The sequence below is a fragment of the Xyrauchen texanus genome, chromosome 26, assembly GCF_025860055.1.
Source record: "Xyrauchen texanus isolate HMW12.3.18 chromosome 26, RBS_HiC_50CHRs, whole genome shotgun sequence".
Taxonomy (NCBI): Eukaryota; Metazoa; Chordata; class Actinopteri; order Cypriniformes; family Catostomidae; genus Xyrauchen; species Xyrauchen texanus.
The window spans coordinates 2298880-2326851 of NC_068301.1; the positions used below are offsets into that span (position 1 = coordinate 2298880).

Genomic DNA, 27972 nt, shown 5'->3' on the forward strand with positions numbered 1-27972 from the left:
TTATATTTAGTCTTTTCCCTCCAAAATGTTTGTTTATAGTGGCAAGAAAAGCGATTCGCTGTCAACAGCAATGGAGTGGCATCCGTTAATGTCATTTATAAACGTTACTAGGCAACCAGTAGTGGGAACGCCCACTAGCGACTTCACCGCCAGCCGCTGGCGACCTGCAGTGACAAAGTTTTATTGTTTATTGTTTTGCAGTATTGTTCATCCCTTCTTCTTGAAGTTATTGTGTTTGTGTTTATTCTAAACTGATATTCATCCAACAAATAAACCCATTTCTGTTCTTTCAAACACTAAATATGAACCCCAGCACAAGCACAGATTAATAATCAGTATTTGTATTAAACTTCTATAAGTCAATAAACATCTCTGCTCACTAAAATCACACAATAACAAATATACAAATCATATAACAGTGTTGACATCTGAGACGTGAGCAAACACTACCACAACTATAAAAGTATCTAAATATAAAACGCTTTCTTTGGAAACAATATTTAAGGATTTTCAAGTGTCTGTATATTTAACATCAGTCATCATTTCTATATGTACATACATCATACATGCGTCTAACTGCATGTTGAGAGTCATAAAATCTTATACACAAATATTCACAATGCTAATAAATGCTTTGGCAGACATCTTGAATATGAAGTCGGTTTCTCAAGTTCACTTCTGCCAAAAACCCACTCAAATTCCCCGGCACAGTTTCAGTGAGAGAGAAAGTGAGTTTGTAGTTTAGACATCATCCATAATCAATCTTTGGTGGTTATGATTCACGTCACACCAGTAACACGTCTCCGTGCTTATAAAGTGCCGAACTATGACATTGTTTTATCTGACTTTAAAATAGAAAATAAAATGGAGAATAAAACTGATATTAAAAGCATCTGAACATGGATTTGCTGTGATCTGTGTGTTGAGTTTAAAGTGACTGTGCTTGAGAGTGTGAAGACTTCCATCAGCCCGTCTTTGGCTGTTTGTTCTTCTTGTTTAAGATCTTCATCAGGTTTTTGGACATGAAATATGGTTTCTGTGGACTGCCGTCGTTCCTCTCCAGATCCTCCACTGAACAACAACAACAACAGTCATGTGACGAACGGTAAACAAGCTCAGATTTACTGTAAATGTGTGTGTTACTTACAGAAGCACAGGAAGAGTGTGTCGACGCCCATGTTATAAACGCTGAAGAATCCGTGAGCAATGAGATATGCACCGAATACAACCGTCTGTATAACACACAATTATATTAGTGCACACTTTCAACACTAAACACTCAATATAAACACTTTCTATCTCGATGCAAAACAGACTTCCATGTTCATTGCATGAATGAGAGGGGAAGGATTTTTTTTTTTTTTAATTAGAGTAATAATGCAGGAAAAGCAAAACTATGATAATAATAATTAAAATAAAATCATTGTCAGCAAACAAAACAAACATACTTATTTTTACTGAAGTAACACTATGGTTAGTTTATGGTGCACATATGGTTTTTAACCCATTAAGCTCTGAATGTGTTTTAAGAGTTCCTGTTTCAATGGGACACTCCAAATTAAAGGCTTATAATTAGGACTGTAGATTTGTGAGTTAATTCAGCGTGATTCATTTTATTAAAAATAACATGTTTAAAACAAATTACGCAATTAATCAATGCCCCCGGACTGTAATAAGATTCCTGAGAAATGCTTGTAGTACCACCTGTTTACTCCAGGGGGCAGTAAGTGACACTTCAGCTGTGTGAGCAACACACAGTTTATACAGTGAAGAAACACTTCAGCAGAACAACACAAACATGAGTTACATTCTTGTGTTCAAAACACTTGAAGGAGCGCAAATCCAAACTAAGAGATCTCAAGATGTGTTTAAAGATTGAGTATTAAACTATATTTAACTCGACACAGTGACTTGTAATGTATGTTTATGACGCAACACACACGAGACACGACACAAGCATGTCTGACGCAGGTGAACATTGACAGTCCTTAAACAAGCCCTCATAATAAATCTCTGATTGATAAATTCACTTGTGTAATGGATTGCTGTGAACTGTGTGACAATAATATGGCATATCAATAACAATACATTTTATCTAAAACTGCTTTTTGTATTGTCTTATCAATGATGAACTCTTCTGCTTCAAGAATGTAATGCATTTTAATTATCTGAATATACATACACACACACACACACACACATATATACATTATATATATATATATATATATATATATATATATATATATATATATATATATATTTTTTTTCACACATATACACACACTTTAAATATTTAAAGATAACCATGTATGATTATTTCATCATCATATATTGAATTTATGTTATATGAGGGGCGTTATCAGCAAATATTTGTATATGTGATTAATCGGGACACTAAAACTTGATTGACAGCCCTAATTACAACACAATGAAATCGAGGAGGGTCAAGTGTTTGATATCATGCATGTGATCGTCTAATCAGCCAATAGTGTGGCAGCGTTGCATAAAATCATGCAGATACGGGTCAGGAGCTTTAGTTGATGTTCACATTAACCATCAGAATGGAGAAAAATGTGATCTCAGTGATTTGGAGCGTGTCTTGTTGGTGCCAGACGGCTGGTTTGAGTATTCCTGGGATTTTCACGCACAACAGTCTCAAGAGTTTTTGCAGTAGCGTCTCGTGAAAATGCGGTTGCTACGTGACTCAATGGGATTATTAAACCGCAAATGCTGCTTGATAATTAAATATATGTAGTCTGTATGTGCCTCTCACTACAAAGTGAATTAGCGCTCTGCGCTCGATTCTCATTATGCTGGTGTTTTCCGTGTTTGAGTTGAGGATATCCACACGTTCACAAACACCGCATTTGAAGTGCCCAGCACATGCAGACTATACACTAAACTGGCTAAATAATCTCACTAGTACATGACGTGATTTTAATGTGCAACCGGCCCTGGTCGCCCCGCTCTGAACGGGACTCCTGTGGCAGGCGTGTGCACTAACAAGGAGGCTAAAGGCTACAACCCCTAGCGGCATCCCTAGTAAATACATGAGACAGGAGACCAAGCGGCATTTTGGATAAGAGATTCAAATTTCATGTGACTGTATGTGAATCAGCCTGACACACACTGCAATGAATCTAAATGTTCAGGAGTGAATCAGGAGTGAATGTGAATCTCACTATGATGGGCATCCAGTAGTAGTTCAGAGCGGCGGTTTCAAACGTGGTTCCTGGAGCCTGAATTCTGCCAGAGAAGAAGAAAAACGCCAGCACACCTGAGGAGAGACCGGATCAGAGATCAGTTCAGAAATCTGCCGTTTGTGTTTGTGTTTGTTCTTCAGTGTGACGAGAACTTTAATATCTCTCACCAACTCCACCAACAACCAGCAGCTTCCCGAAGAACAGCAGAAGATCCGTCACTTTATCCAGCACCACCACCCTGAAGAAACAGAGTTATTCATCAGTGTTTGTCCCAGATGAAAATCATTACAATGTTTAAAACCATGATCGTCTAAACCAGGGGTGTCCACACTTTTTTGTGTGATGATCTACTTTTAAATGACCAACTCAATAAGATCTACCAACTACAAAAAACACAGTTTCATTAAAATAAGAAAATGCTTGATGGGACTACTGCAGGCCATGTTTTGTTTATTCAGTTGCCATGACAACTAGGTTTGTGCATACGCGCAAACCTAGTTGTCATGGCAACTGAATAAACAAAACATCGCCTGCTCAATATTTACTGGTCAAGTGCAAGTCAGACAGAAACTAAAAGATGGAAAGACATTATATTTATTTTTATTAAAATTTTACGAAAGTACATTTAAATTTTGTGCGATCTACCAGCATTGCCTTTGCGAGCGACGTATTGGGCACCCCTGGTCTAAACAATGAGTGAAATAAACAACACATTTTTAATGATTGATCAGTTTTTCATAAAATAACTAATAACCCCTAATAACGTTTTTTGAAAAGTTATTGTACTTGTTCACCAAGCGGACACACAAAAGTGTGAGAGAAGAGCTTGAGATGAAATACGAGACAAAACAGAGAAATCAAGAGAAATATAAAATATTCTGATTGGCCGTCATTTCCAATCAAGCTGCAATTTTGACAAATTATGCGTAAAAATATTATTTAATTGTGTGTATTTAGGACACATAAAATGTTAAGTTATGAAACTAGCCAGAGCAAGAGAAACGACTCCTTTATTTAAAAAAAAAAGTTTAAAAATTTCAAACAGAAATGACAGAAATCATGTGATGCTTGAACACACACGAGCAACAATTTGTGCATTTACAGAAAAATGTTTGAAGGCGGCTTCACATTTTCTATTTGAAGAAACTTCCATTGAAAAACATCATATCAAGGTGTAACATTTTAATTGCTTATTATTAATATTATTATATTTTTCTATACATTTTTTTATTTATTTGATCTTTTTGCATATATTTTATTGTAATTATTTTACATTTATATTTAAAAAAAATTTTCTTCCTTAAATTATGCCAAAAATTTTGAAAATATTATTTAATTGTGTGTATTTAGGACACATAAAATGTTAGTTATGAGCAAGTGTAGTCCGAGCAAGACAAAGGAGTCTTGCTAATTTTATTTAAATATTATTTACAAATTTAAAAAATGTCATTTCCATCCGCATCATTTTCATCACAGAATTCTATTAAACACAAAACAGAATTTGAGATGTGCTGAAATGACACACAAATGACAGAAATCATGTGATGCATGAAAACACACGAGCAACAATTTGTGCAGAAATAATTTTTAAGAAGACTTTGATTTTTTTCTTCAAATAGAAAATGTAGATCAAGGTGTAACATTTTAATTTTTTATTATTATTATTATTATTATTATTATTATTATTATTATTGTTGTTGTTTACTATGTATTTATTTTTTATTTGATTAGATTTTTCTTATTGATCTTTTTCATACATTTAATTTTATTATTTATCTTTAATTTAATTTATTTTTATATTATTTCATTTTAGTTTTAATTTAATTCAAATTATGCAGAATAAAATATGGTGAAAATATTATTTAATTGTATGCATTTAGGATACATAAAATGTTAGCTATAAAATTATCCTTATGGAGGCCGTCAATCATTTTATTTGAAAGAAAAAAAAAAGCATTAAAAATGTCATCCGCATCATTTCCAGCACAGAATACTATTAAACACAACACAGAAATGACACTGCCGAACATTATATATATATTAATTATATAGTATACAAATTAAATCAACTAGTGAGTGTGTGAAAAATGTTTTAACCAGACTTGTGACATGAGGAATCAAATTTTCCTTGATCTTTCGACATTTAAGAGGTCATTATAAAAACACACTGTAAGTTTCAGAACTCAAGACTTCCTCCTCACTGCAAAAAGAGCATTTGTTGAAACCAAGCTGCCGAAACGACATTGTGATGTCACAGTGTGGTTCATTTGCATCTGACCGCCTCCATAACAACACGTCAGCGCCTACGTTTATCTGCAATCACTTCCGAAGCCCCGCCCATTAACAGTGAACAGTGAGATGGCAAGAAGAGAGAACATGTCAATCAAGAGCAGAGAGCCAATCAGAAAAGTGGGCGTGTACTGTCAAGTCTTAAAGGAGAAGCAGCAGCAAAACTGTGTGTTTCAGACAGAGGGTGGAAAATGGTCATGTTTTACAATTATATAATTAAATGGGTTTTTTTTTTGGTTTTACTAATATTATAAGTGAACCTTAAGGAACATATTAAAGTAGTAAAATAACTCTTTTGCCTCATCTGAAACACTTTGACATGCCCAAACTTCAGGACGATCATGAGCTCACCTCACAATATTCCTCATGAGCAGGGAGAAAGCGTTCTTAGCTGACACACAGAAGTTCTTCCCGTATATGGCGATCTATAAACCAAACAGACAAACATTGACATTTAGAAATAGATTCTAGAAAACAGAAAGTTTATATATTTGGTAGTGAGTGTGTTTATGTACCATGATGTAAGCGTTTCTGTTGATGAACTTGATGAACTTCTCCAGACACCAGAAACAGCATTTGAGACAGCACATGATGAACCGCGTGCACGGGTTCTGAACCTCTACACACACACACACACACACACACACACACACACACACACACACACACACACACACACGGCTCATTTAATCAATACTTCTAGAAACATCTACTTATGGATTAAACCTCAGAGTATGGTCCAGTAGAGATGATCTCTTACCTTTAAACTTGTGGTCCAGATACTCTAGAATGATCCTGACGAGCTGAACCAGTGTGAGAATCAGAGCGCCAAACGCCAGCGACCCCACGTGATACCTAAAAATAAATATGGTAACGTAAGGGTCTGGGTATCTCAGCGAGTATTGACGCTAGCTATCACACCTGGAGTCGCGAGTTTGAATCCAGGGTGTGCTGAGTGACTCCAGTCAGGTCTCCTAGGTAACCAAATTGGCCCAGTTGCTAGGGAGGGTAGAGTCACATGGGGTAACCTCCTCGTGGTCGCTATAATGTGGTTCTCGTGCTCGGTGGGGCGTGTGGCGAGTTGAGCGTGGACGCAGCGGAGAATAGCGTGAAGCCTCCACACGCGCTACGTCGCCGCGGTAACGTGCTCAATAAGTCACGTGATAAGATGCGCGGATTGACGGTCTCAGATGCGGAGGCAACTGAGATTCCTGTCCTCCACCCGGATTGAGGCGAGTCACTACACCACCACGAGGGCTTAGAGCGCATTGGGGATTGGGCGTTACAAAATTGGGGATAAAAATAACAATAAATACAAAATAAATAAACATGGTAACGCCAATATTAAATCAAATTAACTTGGGAATATTTATAAAGAGAACCGATCATTTTCTCATGATAACGTTGAAGCTCATTAATATTCAAATATTCTGGAGGACGCCTCATTTCATAAACTCACATGTAAATATATGCGTGCTGTCAACATTATATTAATCAGTCCATATTGTTCAAAAGAAAATAAAGGGAATAAATGTACGAAAAAAAATGCCTAATCTTTCACCAAAACATCAACTTTCTCTCGCCCCCAAAACAACTTTTATTTTCTGCTGATGTCACCAAGGCCTAATGGGCGGGTTCCAATCAGCCAATCAAACCCCACCCTACATTATTTCCCACTAAATATTCAGTTTAATCATATCACGGATGTACAGTGCGTTTCAAAAACCGTTTTAAATTTTAAGGTTTGTGAGCAAGAACTGAACTACATAAAAACATCGTATATATTGACCCCTGATCACTTTCCGTCGTTTCTATGGCGAGTCGTCGACTTACCGTAGGGCTCTCATGAAGGACTGTATCAGAGGGAATGTTGGGATATCGGCAGGTTTACTGAAGGCCCAGTAATATGATGCGAACGCTCCGGCCAGTGTACAGTGACCCAGAGCAATGACGAAATTAGCACACCACAGGAACGCCACCACATTATAGATCTGCAGGTTAAAGAGATTCCTCTGGAACAGACCCTCTGTGTTATAATTAATAAACACACAGCGAGCAGACGGACACGTGGGGTACCGAGTGCTGTTAAACGTCTGCAGAAAGAGAGAAAAAGAGGTTTAGGAACAAAACTAACATTTTATAGCGCTATACTCTTACGGTGTACAGTTTTCTCATGTTTGTCTGTTTGGAGGAGGACTTTTAGAAGGATAGAAGTCTAAAAAGTTCATTGTCTGTGTGATTCTCACCTCAGGGTTGCAGGTCTCATTGGCACCTATGGCGCTGCAGTCGCCCTGAGTGGCGTTTAGTGACAGAACCTTGTACACGGGACCACCTGACGTAGCCAGATATCTACACACATGCTCAGTTAAAGAAATCATACAAAGCATCTAGCTAGACGTTGTTAACATGTAACATATTACCATGTGTTGCTAGCCTGTTTTAGCATGTAGCTTGGCATTGCTAGCATGTTTTTAAACATTGCTGACATGCTTTAGCATGTCCCTAGGAGTTCCTAGCATGTTGCTATGTGTTACTACCATGTCTTAGCATGTCAGTAGGCATTGCTTACATGTTTGAAGGTGATGATAACATGATGCTAGGTGTTGCTAGCCATTGCTAGCAAGTTTAGCATGTCCTTGGGCATTGCTTGTCTGTTACTATGTGTTGGTAGCATGTTCTGCATGTACCTTGGCATTGCTAGCATGTTTTTAAGCATTGCTGACATGCTTTAGCATGTCCTTAGGAGTTCTTAGCATGTTGCTATGTGTTACTACCATGTCTTAGCATGTCAGTAGGCATTGCTTACATGTTTGAAGGTGCTGATAGCATGTTGCTAGGTGTTGATAGCCATTGCTAGCATGTTTAGCATGTCCTTTAGCATTGCTTGTCTGTTGCTATGTGTTGGTAGCATGTTCTGCATGTAGCTAGGCATTGCTAGCATGTTGTAGGTGTTTCTAGCATGAGAATTGTGGGGCAAAATGTGTGTAACTGTCAGGAAATAATGCAACAATGTAAAAAATCTTAAAGGCCCTAAAACAAGGATCATCTGTGATGTGGGTTGGCGCTGTTTTGGCTTTCTTGTTTATTTATTTTCAATTTGGAGTAAAATAGGAGCAGAACATTTTCTTGATGGGTTTCGAATGAGAATTAGCATTTTATTCATTTGGCAGATCATTTGATCAAAATTGACATACAGAGAATTCAAGCTTTACATTTTATCTTGCACACCCTGAGAAATAAACATATGGACATATAAACACACACACACACACACACACACACACACACACACACACACACACACATGTAGTGTTTCCATGTTTTATGAGGACTTTCCATAGACATAATGGTTTTTATACTGTACAAACTTTATATTCTATCCCCTAAACCTAACCCTACCCCTAAACCTAACCCTCACAGAAAACTTTCTGCATTTTTACATTTTCAAAAAACATAATTTAGTATGATTTATAAGCTGTTTTCCTCATGGGGACCGACAAAATGTCCCCACAAGGTCAAACATTTCGGGTTTTACTATCCTTATGGGGACATTTGGTCCCCACAAAGTGATAAATACACGCTCACGCTCACTCACACACACACACACACACACACACACACACACACACACACACACACACACACTCACTCACACACACACACACACTCAAAAACACACTTGCACACACTCTCTCACGCGCACACATGCACACACACAGAAACATGCACACAAACACAAACGCACACTTGCACATAAAAACACACTTGCACACACACACACACACACAAAAGCATACACTAACACAAACATGCAAAAACGCACACACACACACACTCTCTCACGCGCACGCACACACATATGCACACACACTTCCATACAAAAACACACACACACACACACACACACACACAGGTAAAGGATACAATGCTGTAATGCCCCAGTATGACACACACACCAACAGCAGCACAAACGTGATGACGGGGTAGAAAAGGGTCGACATCATGTGACCCAACGCCCTGCAAACACAAACACACCTCCATAACTCAATGCACAACATTTCTACAACTCACTCCCAGAGAGCAAAACAAAAACATGTTCACATGTTTCCCCTGAAATCAGCCTCATCTATGAGCGGCACCAGTCAACACAGACTACAGAAGCACTCATGCAGACAGGTTTAGGTGCGGTACAGAGACTATTGTCAGGTCAACACCTGTAATCAGGTTGTGATGTGTTGAAAAGCCCTTGACATGATTATCATCCGTGTGTCTGAAGATGTTTATGTCAGAAGATGATGCGCTTCACAAGAGAACACTGACTGTTGCGTATCTGCATGTTTTTCTCAAGCATTAAATTAATTTAAGTGTTTATTTACTCACAACCTGCTAGTAATGACAGTCATACAACATGCATGTGCGTTTCCATGTTTCAATGCATGTGTGTGTGTTTGTGTTTACTTGCTGGTCTCCTGAATAAGTGCGATGGCAATGAGAATACGAGTCCTCAAGAAGATTAACGCCAACAGCAGAATTGCTTCGACAATACACAGAATAATCACTACAACAGAGAGAGAGAGAGAGAGGCAGGCAGAGCGAGAGAGAGAGGCACGCAGAGAGAGAGAGAGGCACGCAGAGAGAGGGGCAGAGAGAGAGAGGCAGAGCGAGAGAGAGAGAGAGAGGCAGAGAGAGAGAGAGGCAGGCAGAGAGAGGGCAGAGAGAGAGAGGCAGAGCGAGAGAGAGAGAGAGAGAGGCAGGCAGAGAGAGGGCAGAGAGAGAGAGGCAGAGCGAGAGAGAGAGAGAGAGGCAGAGAGAGAGAGAGGCAGGCACAGAGAGGGCAGAGAGAGAGGCAGAGCGAGAGAGAGAGAGAGAGAGGCAGAGCAAGAGAGAGAGGCAGAGCAAGAGAGAGAGGCAGAGCGAGAGTAAGAGAGGCAGAGCAAGAGAGGCAGAGCGAGAGAGGGAGAGGCACAGAGAGAGAGAGGCACAGAGATAGAGAGAGGCAGAGCGAGAGAGGCAGAGAGAGGGGCAGAGCAAGAGCGAGAGAGGCAGGCAGAGAGAGGGGCAGAGCAAGAGCGAGAGAGGCAGAGCGAGAGAGAGAGAGGCAGAAAGAGAGAGAGAGACACAGAGAGAGAGGTAGAGAGAGAGAGAGACACAGAGAGAGAGGTAGAGAGAGAGAGAGAGACAGAGAGAGAGGCAGAGCGAGAGAGAGAGAGAGAGAGACACAGAGAGAGAGGCAGAGAGAGATCATTATAACATTTAAATTAAAGACTTAATGTTAATTGTCAAAAATGACAGAAATGTGAATTAACTCACAGAATGCCAGCCAGGTGTCTCGCACCTGCAGATAGACTTTAACATTAGAGGTGAGACCCACATTACTGAAGGTCAGGCTTGAGTTAGCCAGTGACTGATATTCATTATAACAGTACCAGATCCCTGAGAGAGAGAGACGTTTGATTATCATCCAACAATATACTGAAGTAGGCAGATATAATGTATCAATCGTGTTAACCTTGAAACCACTGAGATTATATCTGTGCTGCATGACACCTAATGAGTGCACCTAATGAGTGCACCTAATGAGTGCACCTAATGAGTGCACCTAATGAGTGCACCTAATGAGTGCACCTAATGAGTGCACCTAATGAGTGCACCGCACACCTGCAGGTTTGCAGATTTGGTGTTTGTAGATGTTTTTTGAGCAGACTGCTTTTAAAAAAAAACTCTTTGCAAAACTCACCAAAGGCGCCCAGCACCAAAACCCCAACGATGAGCACCCACACCAGGATGGGCGCCGTGAAGCGCAACAGCAGCAGGAAGAGGACGCTCACCACCATTGCGATGACCAGACCGCTGAACGAAAGAGATTATAAACCCAAATGAGAGATTTTACACTCACAATATAAGATTCGACACATTCTTATAATCACGAAAATATCAAGCTGTACTCAAACAAATGTGACCATTACTTCAACACTAGGGGTGACAAATAATACATAATAATAATAATAAACAAATCAAATAATAAATAAATAATTATAATGAGGTATTATGTTAATAATAATAAATTACCAAAACTAAACAAATAAATAATAATAATAAACAATTATTAATAATCCACTGTCACAACTTCAAATAAACATAAAACAATAATAAAAATAATAAAATGCCAAAAATATATACATTATTATTATTATAAATAAGCAAATTATGTTTGTTATATATATATATATATATATATATATATATATATATATAAAATATGAATAATCCACTGTCACAACTATCACCACTAGAGGGCATCAAATAATAAACAAATATATTAATAATAATAATAATAATAATATAAACAAATTACAAAGAAAATGATAATATAAAAAATAACAAATACAAGAGCCCAACTCGTGCTACAATCCACTGCCACAACTACAAATAAATAAAATTAATACAAAAATAATTATAAATAATACCAAAAATAAACAAACAACTTAATACATTTATTTTTTGAATAATCCACTGCCACAACTTCAAACAAATAAATAACAAATAAAAAAAGTATCACCACTAAATAATACAATCTATTTAATAATATAATAACAACGATAATAAACAAATTAACAAAATATGTTAATATAAATAATAAACAAATAAAAGACTCGTGCTACAATTCACTGCCACAACTTCAAATAAATAAACAAATTATTATAATAAAAAAAAATAAATTATAAAAACCAAAAACAAATAATTAAAATAAACTTACGCTACGATCCACTGCCAAGATTTCGCAAAGTCCTCAAAGATCCTCAAGCCGACATCTTTGGCGTTAAAACTGTTCGCCAGGTCACTGTGGACAGAAGTGACGACACGTCATTATAGCACGTATATGTGTGTCCGTCACATTTCATATTAATGGTCGATACCTCTTTAAAAAAAATTGAAAACAGAAATCTTTATCCACTGACAAGACTCTGTAGATGTTGAATCAACTCAAGGAGACTAAACAAGTATTTCTTAGTCTGAAGGGTTGTTTATATACATTTATTTATTTTTGGTTATATGAAGGTCAAACGTAAACAATGAAATTAGCCATAGCAAGCAGTCAAGTCATTTTATTTGAAAAAGGTAAAAAAAGTCATTTCCATCAGCGTCATTTCCAGAAATCTATTAGACCTTTAAAAGAGACCAATTGTGCCCCTTTTTAAAGATGTAATATAAGTCTCCGGTGTCTCCAGAATGTGTCTGAAGTTTCAGCTCAAAATACCCCAACGATAATTTTGGGGTGGAATCAGTAACATGTTGATTTTGTGTGTGTCTCTTTAAATGAAAATGAGCTGCTGATCCCCGCCCCCTTTCCAGAAGAGTGCTGTGTGTTTACAGCTTGTGCTTCGGTTACTACAGCAACAACAGAACACTTATGAGACATTATTCTTCTCACTGTATCTGCTCCAGGACTGTGTGGATCACTCAGGGGAGGAGCTATGATAATAGGGTGGAGTCAGACCAGTCGTGGGCGTGGCCTGCTCTAACATGACTTCACTTTAGAGCAGAAATGAAAACCGTTCATTATGACATTATAAGAAATACAAGAAAGAGGAGTGGGTGGACTTTTAACATTGTAGGGTGGTTGTGTACACACACTGCCGACTCACATTTATCTACAAACACCATGTAAAAGTGAATTTAGTATAAAAGGTCCCCTTTAAGCTCGGATGGGCCCGCCAGAAAAAAAAAAGTCAAAATATTAATAACTATAGTCTTGACTGACACAAATTAGGTGTCGCTTGAAAGATTAGAAGCTCTACTTTATAATGTATGTAGATATTATGATTAAAACTGAACAAGTGCTTTGAAATTTACAGATAAATCTGAAATGTTCCGATTTGATTATTTACATAAATATTGTGCACTGTACATTTTATTGTAATTAGTAAAAACATCAATGTGATCAAATATTCATGTGTCATATATTGCTGGAAAACTCTTAAAGAGTAAAATACAACCAGACTATTTGTTTTACTCACAGACAAAAATATAGAGAGTAACAGCTAAATATATGTGTTTGACAATTATATTGTTGTTGCTTATATGCCGTATTTCACTTATAACTAACAAAAATAAACAGAATATAAAATATCACATATGATTATTTAGAGTCTGTGATTATCTTTCAAACGAGTCCACACACAAGATAATCAGATGTATAGATCATTAGATAATCCACATGAAGCACAATGTTACATATGACCACCAGGAGATGGCGCCAAATACACGACACAGACTCAATGATGACTCAAATGACACAGAATGAAACTCATTCTGTGAAATATCATGACTAAAATCATGTCTGCATGCTATGCAAACCTTTAGTCATTGTTGTGTTTGCATGTGTAATTAGTTCTTATGTACAATTATTATCTTTTATTTGTTTGGAGAGGCTTTTGGACACATGATATAAATGTTTGTGATGTATCAGGATATGATTGTAAGCGTGTGGTTTAGTAGCGGTGTGTATACTGTATTAGCGTGTGTATTTACCCAGTCGCGTTCATGATGGCGGTCACAGTCTGGTTTACACTTGTGCCTTGAAAGCTGAAGTTTGAGGGAACGTTACTCGGATTAAACCCATTTCCTCCAAAACTGGGCAAACATCTTCCCAACACTACAGAGACAGAGAGTAATTCAGAAGTGTTCTGTTGAATAAAACTCAGATGAGGATATTATAATATCTGCCGTCACTCACCAGAAGTTGTCGGTGTGAAGAAATATGGACACAACTCTTTATTTATGATATCTGCAGCTGTCTGAGAGAAGAACAAGAGAGATTGAAAGGGTTAAAAAACAGTCGTGTCTTTATTAGATGACGTGTTTGTTTCTTTAGACAGATACTCACATATTTAGTGCCTTGCAGTTGAAATGACGGGACACAGAATTCCTGCTTGAAATGGTCCGCTGGGTTTGCGCCCGGTAAATAGGCGCTTGGAGACAACATCCAGAACTCAGACGGACACGACTTCACACAAACCTGCACAAACACAGTCTTTAGCATCTCTGTGCATCGGAGCACAGGTGAGACATTAGAGGGGTCTCACACACACACACACACACACACACACACACACACACACCTGTGTGGTCGGACACTGGAGTCCCTGGAGAGCCGCAGCCATGATGTTCGTCCCTGTGGCGCATTTGAGGATGTCAAAATACAGGACATTGGGCTGATCTCTGAGAGATTAAGACATTTAAATCAATAAAAGCAAACTTAAAACATTTACATTTAGTCATTTATGAGATCTAGAAAGTAAAGCTCTGAAGAGTCCTTTGTGATTTGAGGTCTTGAAAACGGTTTCTCATCTCGGTCGTGAAATAAAAGAGACAAATAATGAAAAATACAAACCAGATGAAGTTGATGTTGACTTCACAAATTACTTCTTTAATTAAAGATTAAAAGTTAAATGTTTTACCGTCAGTCAGATGGATGGGCAAAAAAGAGAAAAGAAACGGAGAAAGAAAATAAAAAAATAAAAATAGAAAGAGAAAAAGTAAAAGATCAATAAGATTGAAAAAATAAGAGAAAGAAAAAGAGAAAAACGGATAGAAAAAAGTAGTGAGAAAGAGAAGAAAGAAGGAAAGAGAAAGAAAGGAGGAAAGCGAAAAAGAAATAGAGATAGAAAGAAGTGATAGAGGAGAGAGAGAGAAAGAAAGAGAGAAAGAAAGACAGAGAGAAAGAAAGAGGAAAGAGAGAGAGAGAAAGAAAGAAAGAGAGAGAAAGAGAGGAAAGAGAGAGAGAGAGAAAGAGAGAGAAAGAAAAAGAGAAGAGAGAGAAAGAAAGAGAGAGAAAGAAAGAGGAAAGAAAAAAGAAAGAAAGAGAGAAAGAAATAATAATACAAAAAATTAATGCTCATATAAATGCTTTGGTAATACAATGTACAATTTGTCATGCCAATAAAGTTCATTTGAATTGAATTGAATTGAGAGAGAGAGAGAGAGAGAGAGAGAGACTGTCAGTGACTGTACATCGTCAGTGCTTTTCTTCATTTTCTGTCAGACTCAGTAAGCACACACTATAGAGACGTCCCGCCGCAGACAGGCATGGCCGCCCCGCGAGGACAGACTGTGCTCCCAATGCATTCTGGGAGTGATTGAGACAGAACTTCCTCACAGAATTGTTCTCGTGTCCTAGTTCAGTTCCTGTTCGGTTTTTCTATGTAATTGCTTTGGCAATACAAAATGTCTTTGTCGTGCCAATGAAGCTCGTTGAATTGAGAGAATATCGTGTGTTTGTTTTCATTTGAGTTTGAATGGTCTTATGAACGTTCTGTCAATGCAAGTCTTTGGAGAAATGTCTCTTGCGAATGTCGTTTGTCATTTCCATAAAGTTAAAATGTTCTCAGCTTGTCTAGTCGCTGCTCACGACGATCTCTGTCGCTGGAAGTCGCTGTGCTCTCATTGAAAATGAACGTGTCGCTGGTGGTGTGAATGGGGCTTTAGCCTACCCATATTTGTTTTGCTATCCTAACTATACACGATTATATGGTTAGATGTTGAGAAAGCCAACATACTATCATTCTACAGACTTTGTATAAACACTTATATAAGCACTACAAAAACCATCAGACGCCATTAAATCTCACTTGTTCACCCCGAGCCCGCAGAACATTCCCGTGGAGTTTCTGGGATACAGCACATGCCGAGGATCTCCATACAGCCAGGCTACAGGAAACAAACACATTTCAGTCTGATTTTAGCATTTGCCTTTCAATGTCAACAAATATAGTTAAACTTGTAGTCCACTCAGAGGCCGAGATATTCAATGACATAATGAGGGTGTTGCTTGAACTGAACATTAGACTGAATGTCTATGGACGAGCACATCTGTGAGGGGTAAAATGAGTTGAGCGCCACCTACAGTTCACATCTGTATATTGTGATGGATGAGAAGGAGACATTTGTTTTTTCTAGTGCTTACTGCCACCTAGTGGAATAAAATGACACTTTTCAAAGTGAGGTAAAGTGAACAGAACCAGAATTACGTGTTTACAAAGTCAGAAAAACTAAAAGTTGTTTACAAACAAAATTATTTATCATAATATTACACACACATACAATATTTATTCTGTCTTTTTTGGGGGGGTAAGCCGGCACTATTTGTGCCTTGAGGTATCAGAGATCACTAACAATCCTCAAGTGTGTGTGTGTCTGTTTGTGTGTGCGTGTCTGTCTGAGAGTGTGAGTGAGTCTGAGGGTGTGAGTGAGTCTGAGAGTGTGAGTCTGTGAGTCTGAGGGTGTGTGTGTGTCTGTCTGAGAGTGTGAATGTGTCTGTCTGAGAGTGAGTGAGTGTGTCTGAGGGTGTGAGTGTGTCTGTCTGAGAGTGTGAGTGTGTGTCTGAGAGTGTGTCTGAGTCTGTGAGTGTGTCTGTCTGGGAGTCTGAGAGTGTGAGTGTGTGTGTCTGTGAGTCTGAGAGTGTGTCTGAGTCTGTGAGTGTGTCTGTCTGGGAGTCTGAGAGTGTGAGTGTGTGTCTGAGAGTGTGAGTGTGTGTGTCTGTGAGTCTGAGAGTGTGTCTGTCTGAAAGTGTGAGTGTGTCTGTCTGTGAGTTTGAGAGTGTGTGTCTGAGAGTGTGAGTGTGTGTCTGAGAGTGTGAGTGTGTGTGTCTGTGAGTCTGAGAGTGTGTCTGTCTGAAAGTGTGAGTGTGTCTGTCTGTGAGATTGAGAGTGTGTGTCTGAGAGTGTGAGTGTGTGTCTGAGAGTGTGAGTGTGTGTGTCTGTGAGTCTGAGAGTGTGTCTGTCTGAGAGTGTGTGTTTGAGAGTGTGTCTGTCTGTGAGTCTGAGAGTGTGTCTGTCTGAGAGTGTGAGTGTGTGTCTGAGAGTGTGAGTGTGTCTGTCTGTGAGTCTGAGAGTGTGTCTGTCTGTGAGTCTGAGAGTGTGTCTGTCTGAGAGTGTGAGTGTGTGTCTGAGAGTGTGAGTGTGTGTGTCTGTGAGTCTGAGAGTGTGTCTGTCTGAGAGTGTGTGTTTGAGAGTGTGTCTGTCTGTGAGTCTGAGAGTGTGAGTGTGTGTCTGAGAGTGTGAGTGTGTGTCTGAGAGTGTGAGTGTGTGTCTGAGAGTGTGAGTGTGTGTCTGAGAGTGTGAGTGTGTGTCTGAGAGTGTGAGTGAGTCTGTCTGAGAGTGTGAGTGTGAGTGTGTCTGTCTGAGAGTGTGAGTGTGTGTCTGAGAGTGTGTGTGTGTCTGAAAGTGTGAGTGTGTGTCTGAGAGTGTGAGTGTGTCTGTCTGTGAGTGTGAGTGTGTCTGTCTGTGAGTGTGAGTGTGTCTGTCTGTGAGTGTGAATGTGTGTGTCTGTCTGAGAGTGTGAATGTGTGTGTCTGTCTAAGTGTGTGAGTGTGTCTGTCTGTGAGTGTGAGTGTGTCTGTCTGTGAGTGTGAGTGTGTCTGTCTGTGAGTGTGAGTGAGTCTGTCTGAGAGTGTGAGTGTGTCTGTCTGTGAGTGAGTGAGTGTGTCTGTCTGAGAGTATGAGTGTGTCTGTCTGTGAGTGTGTGTGTCTGTCTGTGAGTGAGTGAGTCTGTCTGAGAGTGTGAGTGTGTGTGTCTGTCTAAGAGTGAGTGAGTGTGTCTGTCTGTGAGTGTGAGTGTGTCTGTCTGTGAGTGTGAGTGTGTCTGTCTGTGAGTGTGAGTGTGTCTGTCTGTGAGTGTGAGTGAGTCTGTCTGAGAGTGTGAGTGAGTCTGTCTGAGAGTGTGAGTGTGTGTGTCTGTCTGAGAGTGAGTGAGTGTGTCTGTCTGAGAGTGAGTGAGTGTGTCTGTCTGTGAGTGTGAGTGTGTCTGTCTGTGAGTGTGAGTGTGTCTGTCTGTGAGTGTGAGTGTGTCTGTCTGTGAGTGTGAGTGTGTCTGTCTGTGGATGTGAGTGTGTCTGTCTGAGAGTGTGAGTGTGTCTGTCTGAGAGTGTGAGTGTGTCTGTCTGTGAGTGTGAGTGTGTCTGTCTGTGGGTGTGAGTGAGTCTGTCTGAGAGTGTGAGTGTGTGTGTCTGTCTGAGAGTGAGTGAGTGTGTCTGTCTGAGAGTGTGAGTGTGTCTGTCTGTGAGTGAGTGAGTGTGTCTGTCTGAGAGTGTGAGGGTGTCTGTCTGAGAGTGTGAGTGTGTCTGTCTGTGAGTGAGTGAGTGTGTCTGTCTGAGAGTGTGAGTGTGTCTGTCTGTGAGTGTGAGTGTGTCTGTCTGTGAGTGTGAGTGTGTCTGTCTGAGAGTGTGAGTGTGTCTGTCTGAGAGTGTGAGTGTGTCTGTCTGTGAGTGAGTGAGTGTGTCTGTCTGAGAGTGTGAGTGTGTCTGTCTGTGAGTGTGAGTGTGTGTGAGTGTGTCTGTCTGTGAGTGAGTGAGTGTGTCTGTCTGTGGGTGTGAATGTGTCTGTCTGTGAGTGTGAGTGTGCCTGTCTGAGAGTGTGAGTGTGTCTGTCTGAGAGTGTGTCTGTGTCTGTCTGAGAGTGTGTCTGTCTGAGAGTGTGTCTGTGTCCGTCTGTGAGTGAGTGAGTGTGTCTGTCTGATAGTGTGAGTGTGTCTGTCTGTGAGTATGAGTGTGTCTGTCTGTGGGTGTGAGTGAGTCTGTCTGAGAGTGTGAGTGAGTCTGTCTGAGAGTGTGAGTGTGTGTGTCTGTCTGAGAGTGAGTGAGTGTGTCTGTCTGAGAGTGTGAGTGTGTCTGTCTGTGAGTGAGTGAGTGTGTCTGTCTGAGAGTGTGAGTGTGTCTGTCTGTGAGTGTGAGTGTGTCTGTCTGTGAGTGTGAGTGTGTCTGTCTGTGGATGTAAGTGTGTCTGTCTGAGAGTGTGAGTGTGTCTGTCTGAGAGTGTGTCTGTCTGAGAGTGTGTCTGAGTCTGTCTGTGAGTGTGAGTGTGTCTGTCTGTGAGTGTGAGTGTGTCTGTCTGAGAGTGTGAGTGTGTCTGTCTGAGAGTGTGAGTGGGTCTGTCTGTGAGTGAGTGAGTGTGTCTGTCTGAGAGTGTGAGTGTGTCTGTCTGAGAGGGTGAGTGTGTCTGTCTGTGAGTGTGAGTGTGTCTGTCTGTGAGTGAGTGAGTGTGTCTGTCTGTGGGTGTGAATGTGTCTGTCTGTGAGTGTGAGTGTGTCTGTCTGTGAGTGTGAGTGTGTCTGTCTGAGAGTGTGTCTGTCTGAGGGTGTGAGTGTGTCTGTCTGTGAGTGTGAGTGTGTGTGTCTGTCTGTGAGTGTGTCTGTCTGAGGGTGTGAGTGTGTCTGTCTGAGAGTGTGAGTGTGTGTGTCTGTCTGTGAGTGAGTGAGTGTGTCTGTCTGTGGGTGTGAATGTGTCTGTCTGTGAGTGTGAGTGTGTCTGTCTGTGAGTGTGAGTGTGTCTGTCTGTGAGTGTGAGTGTGTCTGTCTGTCTGTGGATGTGAGTGTGTCTGTCTGAGAGTGTGAGTGTGTCTGTCTGAGAGTGTGTCTGTCTGAGAGTGTGAGTGTGTCTGTCTGTGAGTGTGTCTGTCTGAGAGTGTGTCTGTCTGAGGGTGTGAGTGTGTCTGTCTGTGAGTGTCTGAGGGTGTGAATGTGTCTGTCTGTGAGTGTGAGTGTGTCTGTCTGTGAGTGTGAGTGTGTCTGTCTTTGAGTATGAGTGTGTCTGTCTGTGAGTGTGAGTGTGTCTGTCTGTGAGTGTGAGTGTGTCTGTCTGTGGATGTGAGTGTGTCTGTCTGAGAGTGTGAGTGTGTCTGTCTGAGAGTGTGTCTGTCTGAGAGTGTGTCTGAGTCTGTCTGTGAGTGTGAGTGTGTCTGTCTGTGAGTGTGAGTGTGTCTGTCTGAGAGTGTGAGTGTGTCTGTCTGTGAGTGAGTGAGTGAGTGTGTCTGTCTGAGAGTGTGAGTGTGTCTGTCTGAGAGGGTGAGTGTGTCTGTCTGTGAGTGTGAGTGTGTCTGTCTGTGAGTGAGTGAGTGTGTCTGTCTGTGGGTGTGAATGCGTCTGTCTGTGAGTGTGAGTGTGTCTGTCTGAGAGTGTGTCTGTCTGAGGGTGTGAGTGTGTCTGTCTGTGAGTGTCTGAGGGTGTGAATGTGTCTGTCTGTGAGTGTGAGTGTGTCTGTCTGTGAGTGTGAGTGTGTCTGTCTGTGAGTATGAGTGTGTCTGTCTGTGAGTGTGAGTGTGTCTGTCTGAGAGTGTGTCTGTCTGTGAGTGTGAGTGTGTCTGTCTGAGAGTGTGAGTGTGTCTGTCTGTGAGTGTGAGTGTGTCTGTCTGAGAGTGTGAGTGTGTCTGTCTGTGAGTGTGAGTGTGTCTGTCTGAGAGTGTGTCTGTCTGAGAGTGTGAGTGTGTCTGTCTGAGAGTGTGTGTCTGTCTGTGAGTGTGAGTGTGTCTGTCTGAGAGTGTGAGTGTGTCTGTCTGAGAGTGTGAGTGTGTCTGTCTGAGAGTGTGTGTCTGTCTGTGAGTGTGAGTGTGTCTGTCTGAGAGTGTGAGTGTGTCTGTCTGAGAGTGTGAGTGTGTCTGTCTGTGAGTGTGAGTGTGTCTGTCTGAGAGTGTGAGTGTGTCTGTCTGTGAGTGTGTCTGTCTATGAGTGTGAGTGTGTCTGTCTGTGAGTGTGTCTGTCTGAGAGTGTGAGTGTGTCTGTCTGAGTATGAGTGTGTCTGTCTGAGTATGAGTGTGTCTGTCTGAGAGTGTGAGTGTGTCTGTCTGAGAGTGTGAGTGTGTCTGTCTGAGTATGAGTGTGTCTGTCTGAGAGTGTGTCTGTCTGAGAGTGTGAGTGTGTGTGTCTGTCTGTGAGTGAGCGAGTGTGTCTGTCTGAGAGTATGAGTGTGTCTGTCTGTGAGTGTGAGTGTGTCTGTCTGAGAGTGTGTCTGTCTGAGAGTGTGAGTGTGTGTCTGTCTGTGAGTGAGTGAGTGTGTCTGTCTGTGAGTGAGCGAGTGTGTCTGTCTGAGAGTATGAGTGTGTCTGTCTGTAAGTATGAGTGTGTCTGTCTGTGAGTGTGAGTGTGTCTGTCTGAGAGTGTGAGTGTGTGTGTCTGAGAGTGTGTGTGTGTGTGTCTGAGAGTGTGAGTGAGTGTGTCTGTCTGTGAGTGTGTCTGTCTGAGAGTGTGTCTGTCTGTGAGTATGAGTGTGTGTGTCTGTCTGAGAGTGAGTGAGTGTGTGAGTCTGAGAGTGTGTGAGTGTGTGTCTGTGTTTACTTTAGGGACATAATTGTCATCTCAATTGACTTAAACTATTCTAAAAGATAAAAATGATTAAATGTAAACAGTGTTTTTGTATAAGTTTTCTTTTTCAGTCATTCTAATCAGCTTTATATAAATCAAGTCTATATTATGTCCTCATTCAATATCAGAGTAAACGTGTTTTTAAGTATTTGTAACCCAAGTAATGTACTTAATAGTAATTAATTGCATTGAACGTCAGTAACTGTAATCTGATTACAGTAACTGTAATGAATGTAAAGAATTACACTACTTAAGTATATAAAAGTAATCAGATTACATGTACTAATTACTTTATAATCCGATTACACCCAACACTGCAGACAATCATTCAGATAGAAAGAGGCAACGAGAAATGGAGGATCAGATGAAGAAAGAGCAACTTACCGAGGATTCCTACCACCATGTAACCGGTGATGACCAACATGAACAGAACGCAACATATGATGTCTGTACAACTCCTACACAAACACAAAGAGTGAGTGTACAAACACCACACACACACACAACACGTCACAAACATGTCTAGGTGATCATTAAGATCAAAATGATTTGTAATTAGAAATAATATTTGGAATGTGTCATTTGCGTGACATTTAAGCACTTCCCCCTCCCAAAAGTCGAATTATTGTAACGTAACAAATAATAACAATGATATATTTAAATAGCATATTTAAATTATATTGTTCAATATGAAGGTTTATATTATTACCCAGCACCACATATGGGGATGTATACACACCTTTTGTGAATGGGGCCATTAAAAGTGGGGTCATATTGAGCTGGTTCACCTGTAATAACAAACACAGATTACATCAGTGGTCAGCTCCCTGAACTGCTGTTTGTTTGTGATGTTACGCACTGGAAACTCTGAATCAGATATTTAATGACTCTTCCGTTTATGGACGGGTCAAATTTGCATTTGCTTTATTTTGTTCTGAAAAACCGGTTTGGCTGGAACTACTAATCAAACAATAAAAGTGTGTTGCTTCTGCTTGCATTATTTTTTGCATGAAATTCTCATTAGCAAAACAAAATCTAGCTTCATACATGTGACCCACATTCGGTTATTGGCCATTGAAAATGGGTACGATTTATGCATGGAGCCACTTTGAGAGCCTCATATCTCTGGGATTTAACCATATAGGGCCTGGACATATGACAATACCAAAAGAGAAGTTTGTTTTGAACCAGAATCTAAAAGGATATTAAGATATCTTTAATACTTCTGGAGTTATAGGCACTCAAACTTGGGAAAACGACACAAAAAAATGTTTTTTTCCCCATTTTTGGACTCGCACCATTGGCATATAATGCAAGAGCTGGAGCTGAAGTCAGCTGATTTTAGTAATAGATCTACTGATCTCTGTGTAACAATAAAATAAATACGCTGACACCTTTCAGAGGTTATTGTTTTGACCTGCAGTTTTGCTCCAAAATCATATGCGAAAATTGTCATTTTGACCCCTCTACAGAATAATGGATTACTCAGTAAATACTGATCCATCGCATTCAGCATTATTTATGTTTTTCTTTCACCAGTATATAATATATAATTATATAGTAATATAATTTTATTGATCTTGGGACCACGGAGTTGACACGAAATGAACAATGTAATTTCCTCAATATCTCAGAAAAACTGCATGAATAATTAAACATCAATCAGCAAAATGTTGGGATGGGGTCTGGGTATCTCAGCGAGTATTGATGCTGACTATCACACCTGGAGTCGTGAGTTTGAATACAGGATGTGCTGAGTGACTCCAGTTGTGTGTGGATCGTGGAGAATAGCGTGAAGCCTCCACGCGCGCTATGTCTCCTTGGCAACGTGCTCAACAAGTCACGTGATAAGATGCACGGATTGACGGTCTCAGACATGGAGGCAACTACATGTCACAATGGATCCTGAGATCAAATGCAGCGTTTATGATGTCACATATGAACATATGTCACAAATGTACTACATTTGTGAAAGGATCAAATATAGAGCGGCCCCTAAATATATTTGTCCAATTAAGCCTCACTTAAAAATGTATGAATGCATTAAATAACAAAATATCAAAGCAAGTGTGATTTATTTTAAAGATAGCACAAGCACACTTTCATAGCAAAACATTTGACAAAGATGTTTGTTAGGTTTATAAATATTAAAACAATATATATAGTGCTGAGAATGAATACAAAATGTAATGTGATATTGTACAGTAATGTTTTGTTTGCGGTCGTCACTCCTGTATTTAGCTGCCCTTAATAAACCTGTACACTAGCTTTAATCCTAAACATTCATCTTTCCTGTAAACACATACACGAGTTAGACAATATCAGTAAAGTGTAACTTCATTAAACTCAAGGTACACGGGTCAAATACGGTTCATGAGTAATAATGGAGGAAATCTCATTCTGAAAACATCACAAAAAGCAGGAAATGAATTCTTCAAACCTCTCGAATGATTAATGTGAGCTGAAACCCGCAGGCGTGAGTTTTAAACCAGGAAACACTTACGAAATAAAACCACAAAACAATATTAATAAACTCTGTGGTTCATTTACAAAGGCACAGGGTGTAAATAATAATGAATAAAGTGTTAGATTAGGCACAGAATAGATGCTTTTATTCCTTAAAAAGGCCACACTTTTGGACTCATTAAACTTTGAGAATAAAGTTGTTGTGTTTTGAAAAAGGTTTCAATAAAATTGAGAATAAACTGAACATTACTACGACTTGCGAGCAATATCTAGCTGTTGAAATATTTCATATTTCTCTAAAAATGTATATCCTCACTAGAAATGTCCTTTATTTGAACTTAAGACTAACTTATGATGACCATTTTAAAATGTCAATATTTCGCATGACTGTGAGAACCCTGTAAGGTGAGATAAAAAAGGAGACACAAGCCGACGAAACTCATGTCAGACCAGTTTCTCTACCTCACTATGTACAATCCAGCATCATATTACACATCACACATGATCAGCTTTTTTGCCTTTATGACGATGTTCATAATGATAATGTTCAAGGCTATACAATGTCTCATAAATGTGATGCATGTACGCACAATGTTGGACACATTATATAAACTACTGAGAGTTTCTTAAAGTCATAAACGTGCTCGAAGCGGAGTGTCTCTATAAATCAACAGAAAGTCCTGATTTAGAGACTCAATAAGTGTGAATCAGCGTATCTTTCAGGAAACTATTTGAAATGATGTTTATGCTAATGGGCCAATTAAGTGATAAATTGTTGTCAGTGTGTCATTGTGTGTGTTTTTGATCATCCGTTTGTTCCTGGTTTACATGTTGACCAACAGGCTGGTTACCCAGTGACGGCGTCTTATCTCCAGCTCGCTCTTACTGACGTGTACTGAACTGAAGAAGACCGGGAAGAAGAAACATCAGTACAAACCCTGAAAGTAAACATCTACCTGGAAATGGGTGAAAGACCAAATGTAATTTGATTTGTACATTTCCTGAAACAGATGTGAGGTGTTCACTCCGCCATACTAATGTTTAATGCTAGTCTGTACTTCAGGTGTCTTAAGGACTTGTTAGATGTGCTAGGCTGTTCTGGTTGGTTGTTAGATTTGATCATCTATTAGGTGAAAAGCTGCATGTTTTGAAGTGTATTTCATGCCCGTAGCACAAATGTTCCAGGATGAATTTCACACTGAAGTTTAATAGTTAGTCTTAGAGGTTTGTTCAAATCACTAACACCAAGTATGTGCAATAGGAGGCTAATAAGTAACAATGAAAGACCAGCAATGGAAAGAAGTTCTGACTATTGATATCAGGACTGGAAGAGAATACACTTAAAGGGAAAGCAGCTCTAACCAGTACACTTCAAATGAACTTAAAACATTTACGTTTGAGATGAGAACATAATTATACTGCATAAAGTCCAAGTGATATTCAACAGTCATCAAAAAGTGATATGATCATGTTGATGTAAAATGTTCAAATAAATTCAGACGTCTAATGGATGGTGTTCACTCAAAGTGATTGTTACTGCTTAAACAATTAACTTAATTAAAATGAGCTAAAGCAACACAATTCTTTTGCATTTGGTCTCAACTTAATTCCGTTGTGTACAATCTATCTATAGGGTGGCCCACATAAATGGGGCCACTATGGTTGTTCGCTCCTTTCTTAATGCATGAAGGCGTTTGCGTGATTTTTGGCATACTTCGACGATTTTTTGTTAACAACAAATGGTTCTAACGGTCTGATGTTCTATGAGCTCAAGATCCATTGTGACATCATAGACGCCGCATTTGATCTCAGGATCCATTGTGACATCATAAACGCCGCATTTGATCTCAGGATCCATTGTGACATCATAAACGCCGCATTTGATCTCAGAATCCATTGTGACATCATAAACGCCGTATTTGATCTCAGGATCATTTGTGACGTCATAAACGGCCCATTTGATCTCAGGATCCATTGTGACATCATAAACGCCGTATTTGATCTCAGGATCATTTGTGACGTCATAAACGCCGCATTTGATCTCAGGATCCATTGTGACATCATAAACGCCGCATTTGATCTCAGAATCCATTGTGACATCATAAACACCGTATTTGATCTCAGGATCCATTGTGACGTCATAAACGTCGCATTTGATCTCAGGATCCATTGTGACATCATAAACGCCGCATTTGATCTCAGAATCCATTGTGACATCATAAACACCGTATTTGATCTCAGAATCCATTGTGACGTCATAAACGCCGTATTTGATCTCAGGATCATTTGTGACGTCATAAACAGCCCATTTGATCTCAGAATCCATTGTGACGTCATAAACGGCACATTTGATCTCAGGATCCATTGTGACGTCATAAACGGCCCATTTGATCTCAGGATCCATTGTGACGTCATAAACGCCGCATTTGATCTCAGAATCCATTGTGACGTCATAAACGCCGCATTTGATCTCAGAATCCATTGTGACGTCATAAACGCCGCATTTGATCTCAGGATCCATTGTGACGTCATAAACGCCGCATTTGATCTCAGAATCCATTGTGACGTCATAAACGCCGCATTTGATCTCAGAATCCATTGTGACGTCATAAACGCCGCATTTGATCTCAGGATCCATTGTGACGTCATAAATGCCGCATTTGATCTCAGAATCCATTGTGACGTCATAAACGCCGCATTTGATCTCAGGATCCATTGTGACGTCATAAACGCCGCATTTGATCTCAGAATCCATTGTGACGTCATAAACGCCGCATTTGATCTCAGAATCCATTGTGACGTCATAAACGCCGCATTTGATCTCAGGATCATTTGTGACGTCATAAACGCCGCATTTGATCTCAGGATCCATTGTGACATCATAAACGCCGTATTTGATCTCAGGATCATTTGTGACGTCATAAACGTCGCATTTGATCTCAGGATCCATTGTGACATCATAAACGCCGCATTTGATTTCAGGATCCATTGTGACGTCATAAAGAATGCAAGTGAGCTCAGAAACCATTATGACATCACTAAACCTCCTCAGGCAATGAATTCTCAGGAACAGGTTGAACTAATGAAATATTATAGGTATGCCATTCCAGTCAGAATGAGATGCACTGAATGATCAGGGAGATTTGTGTGTTTAGTTCTGTTTAACTGAAGAGCCGGAGCAGTATCCTTACAAGTTCAACCTTTATAAAACAAGCCATTGTTTGCAAGAGCCTCTAAATGAGGTCATACCATAGACCTATATTGTTTTCATATAAAGCTATTTATGATTATTACAGACTAACCCAAACATTACCCTAAACTGAAATCTTAACTACAACACTATTCACTTTATTTAGGCGTATTTTTCCCATGTCCCCAGAGGAGATGAAGATCACTTTTGATCTACATTTAAATAGCCTAAAAGCAAAGTAAACCCAATTAATCAATCACCCACTCCCCAACTCAGTTATTATTTCCAAAATTGCCAAACATCTCTATTGATGGAAAACAACCCCACAAATAACCTTAATCAAGTATTATAAAAAATAAATAAAACGAATTTGAATAAAGCAGGTAAAGACTACACGAACCACCTGTTATTAAAGAATTATTATATAGTATCACACAAAGTGCGCGTAAAATATTGAAAGTAGATACTCAGAAATACTCTCTTACCATACTCGGAGCTGTTTTGCTCTTCCTCCTGTTTCTTTCTGCCCATCTCTTCACTTTCAGATCACCTGTTTAAAACCTCTGAAGAGATCTCGAGCTGTTTTCCTCCCGCACAGGTTTGATCTGCAGTTTTTGTTCAGTAAATCTTTGTTGGAGTAACAGACGAGGCACTGGCCGTGACGTCACAGGGCACCTGCCGCTCACCTGT

The 27972-nt window shown here is 39.7% G+C and overlaps 1 protein-coding gene across 1 annotated transcript; it reads right to left on the reverse strand.

Annotated features, from left to right (window-relative positions):
- Nucleotides 1-27909, reverse strand: LOC127620279 (choline transporter-like protein 4). The gene is made up of 22 exons (XM_052093460.1): nt 27768-27909; nt 22366-22414; nt 22011-22084; nt 16127-16205; nt 14618-14717; nt 14383-14514; nt 14233-14293; nt 14028-14151; nt 12253-12336; nt 11233-11345; nt 10806-10928; nt 9954-10053; nt 9420-9512; nt 7742-7844; nt 7329-7588; nt 6256-6350; nt 6011-6114; nt 5847-5920; nt 3374-3444; nt 3186-3280; nt 1148-1232; nt 1-1071 (listed from the first exon to the last, which is right to left on the reverse strand). Exons 1-22 carry the CDS (start codon nt 27811-27813, stop codon nt 965-967), a joined length of 2172 nt encoding a protein of 723 aa, XP_051949420.1. The 5' UTR covers nt 27814-27909; the 3' UTR covers nt 1-964.
- Between the last annotated feature and the right edge of the window lie 63 nt (nt 27910-27972).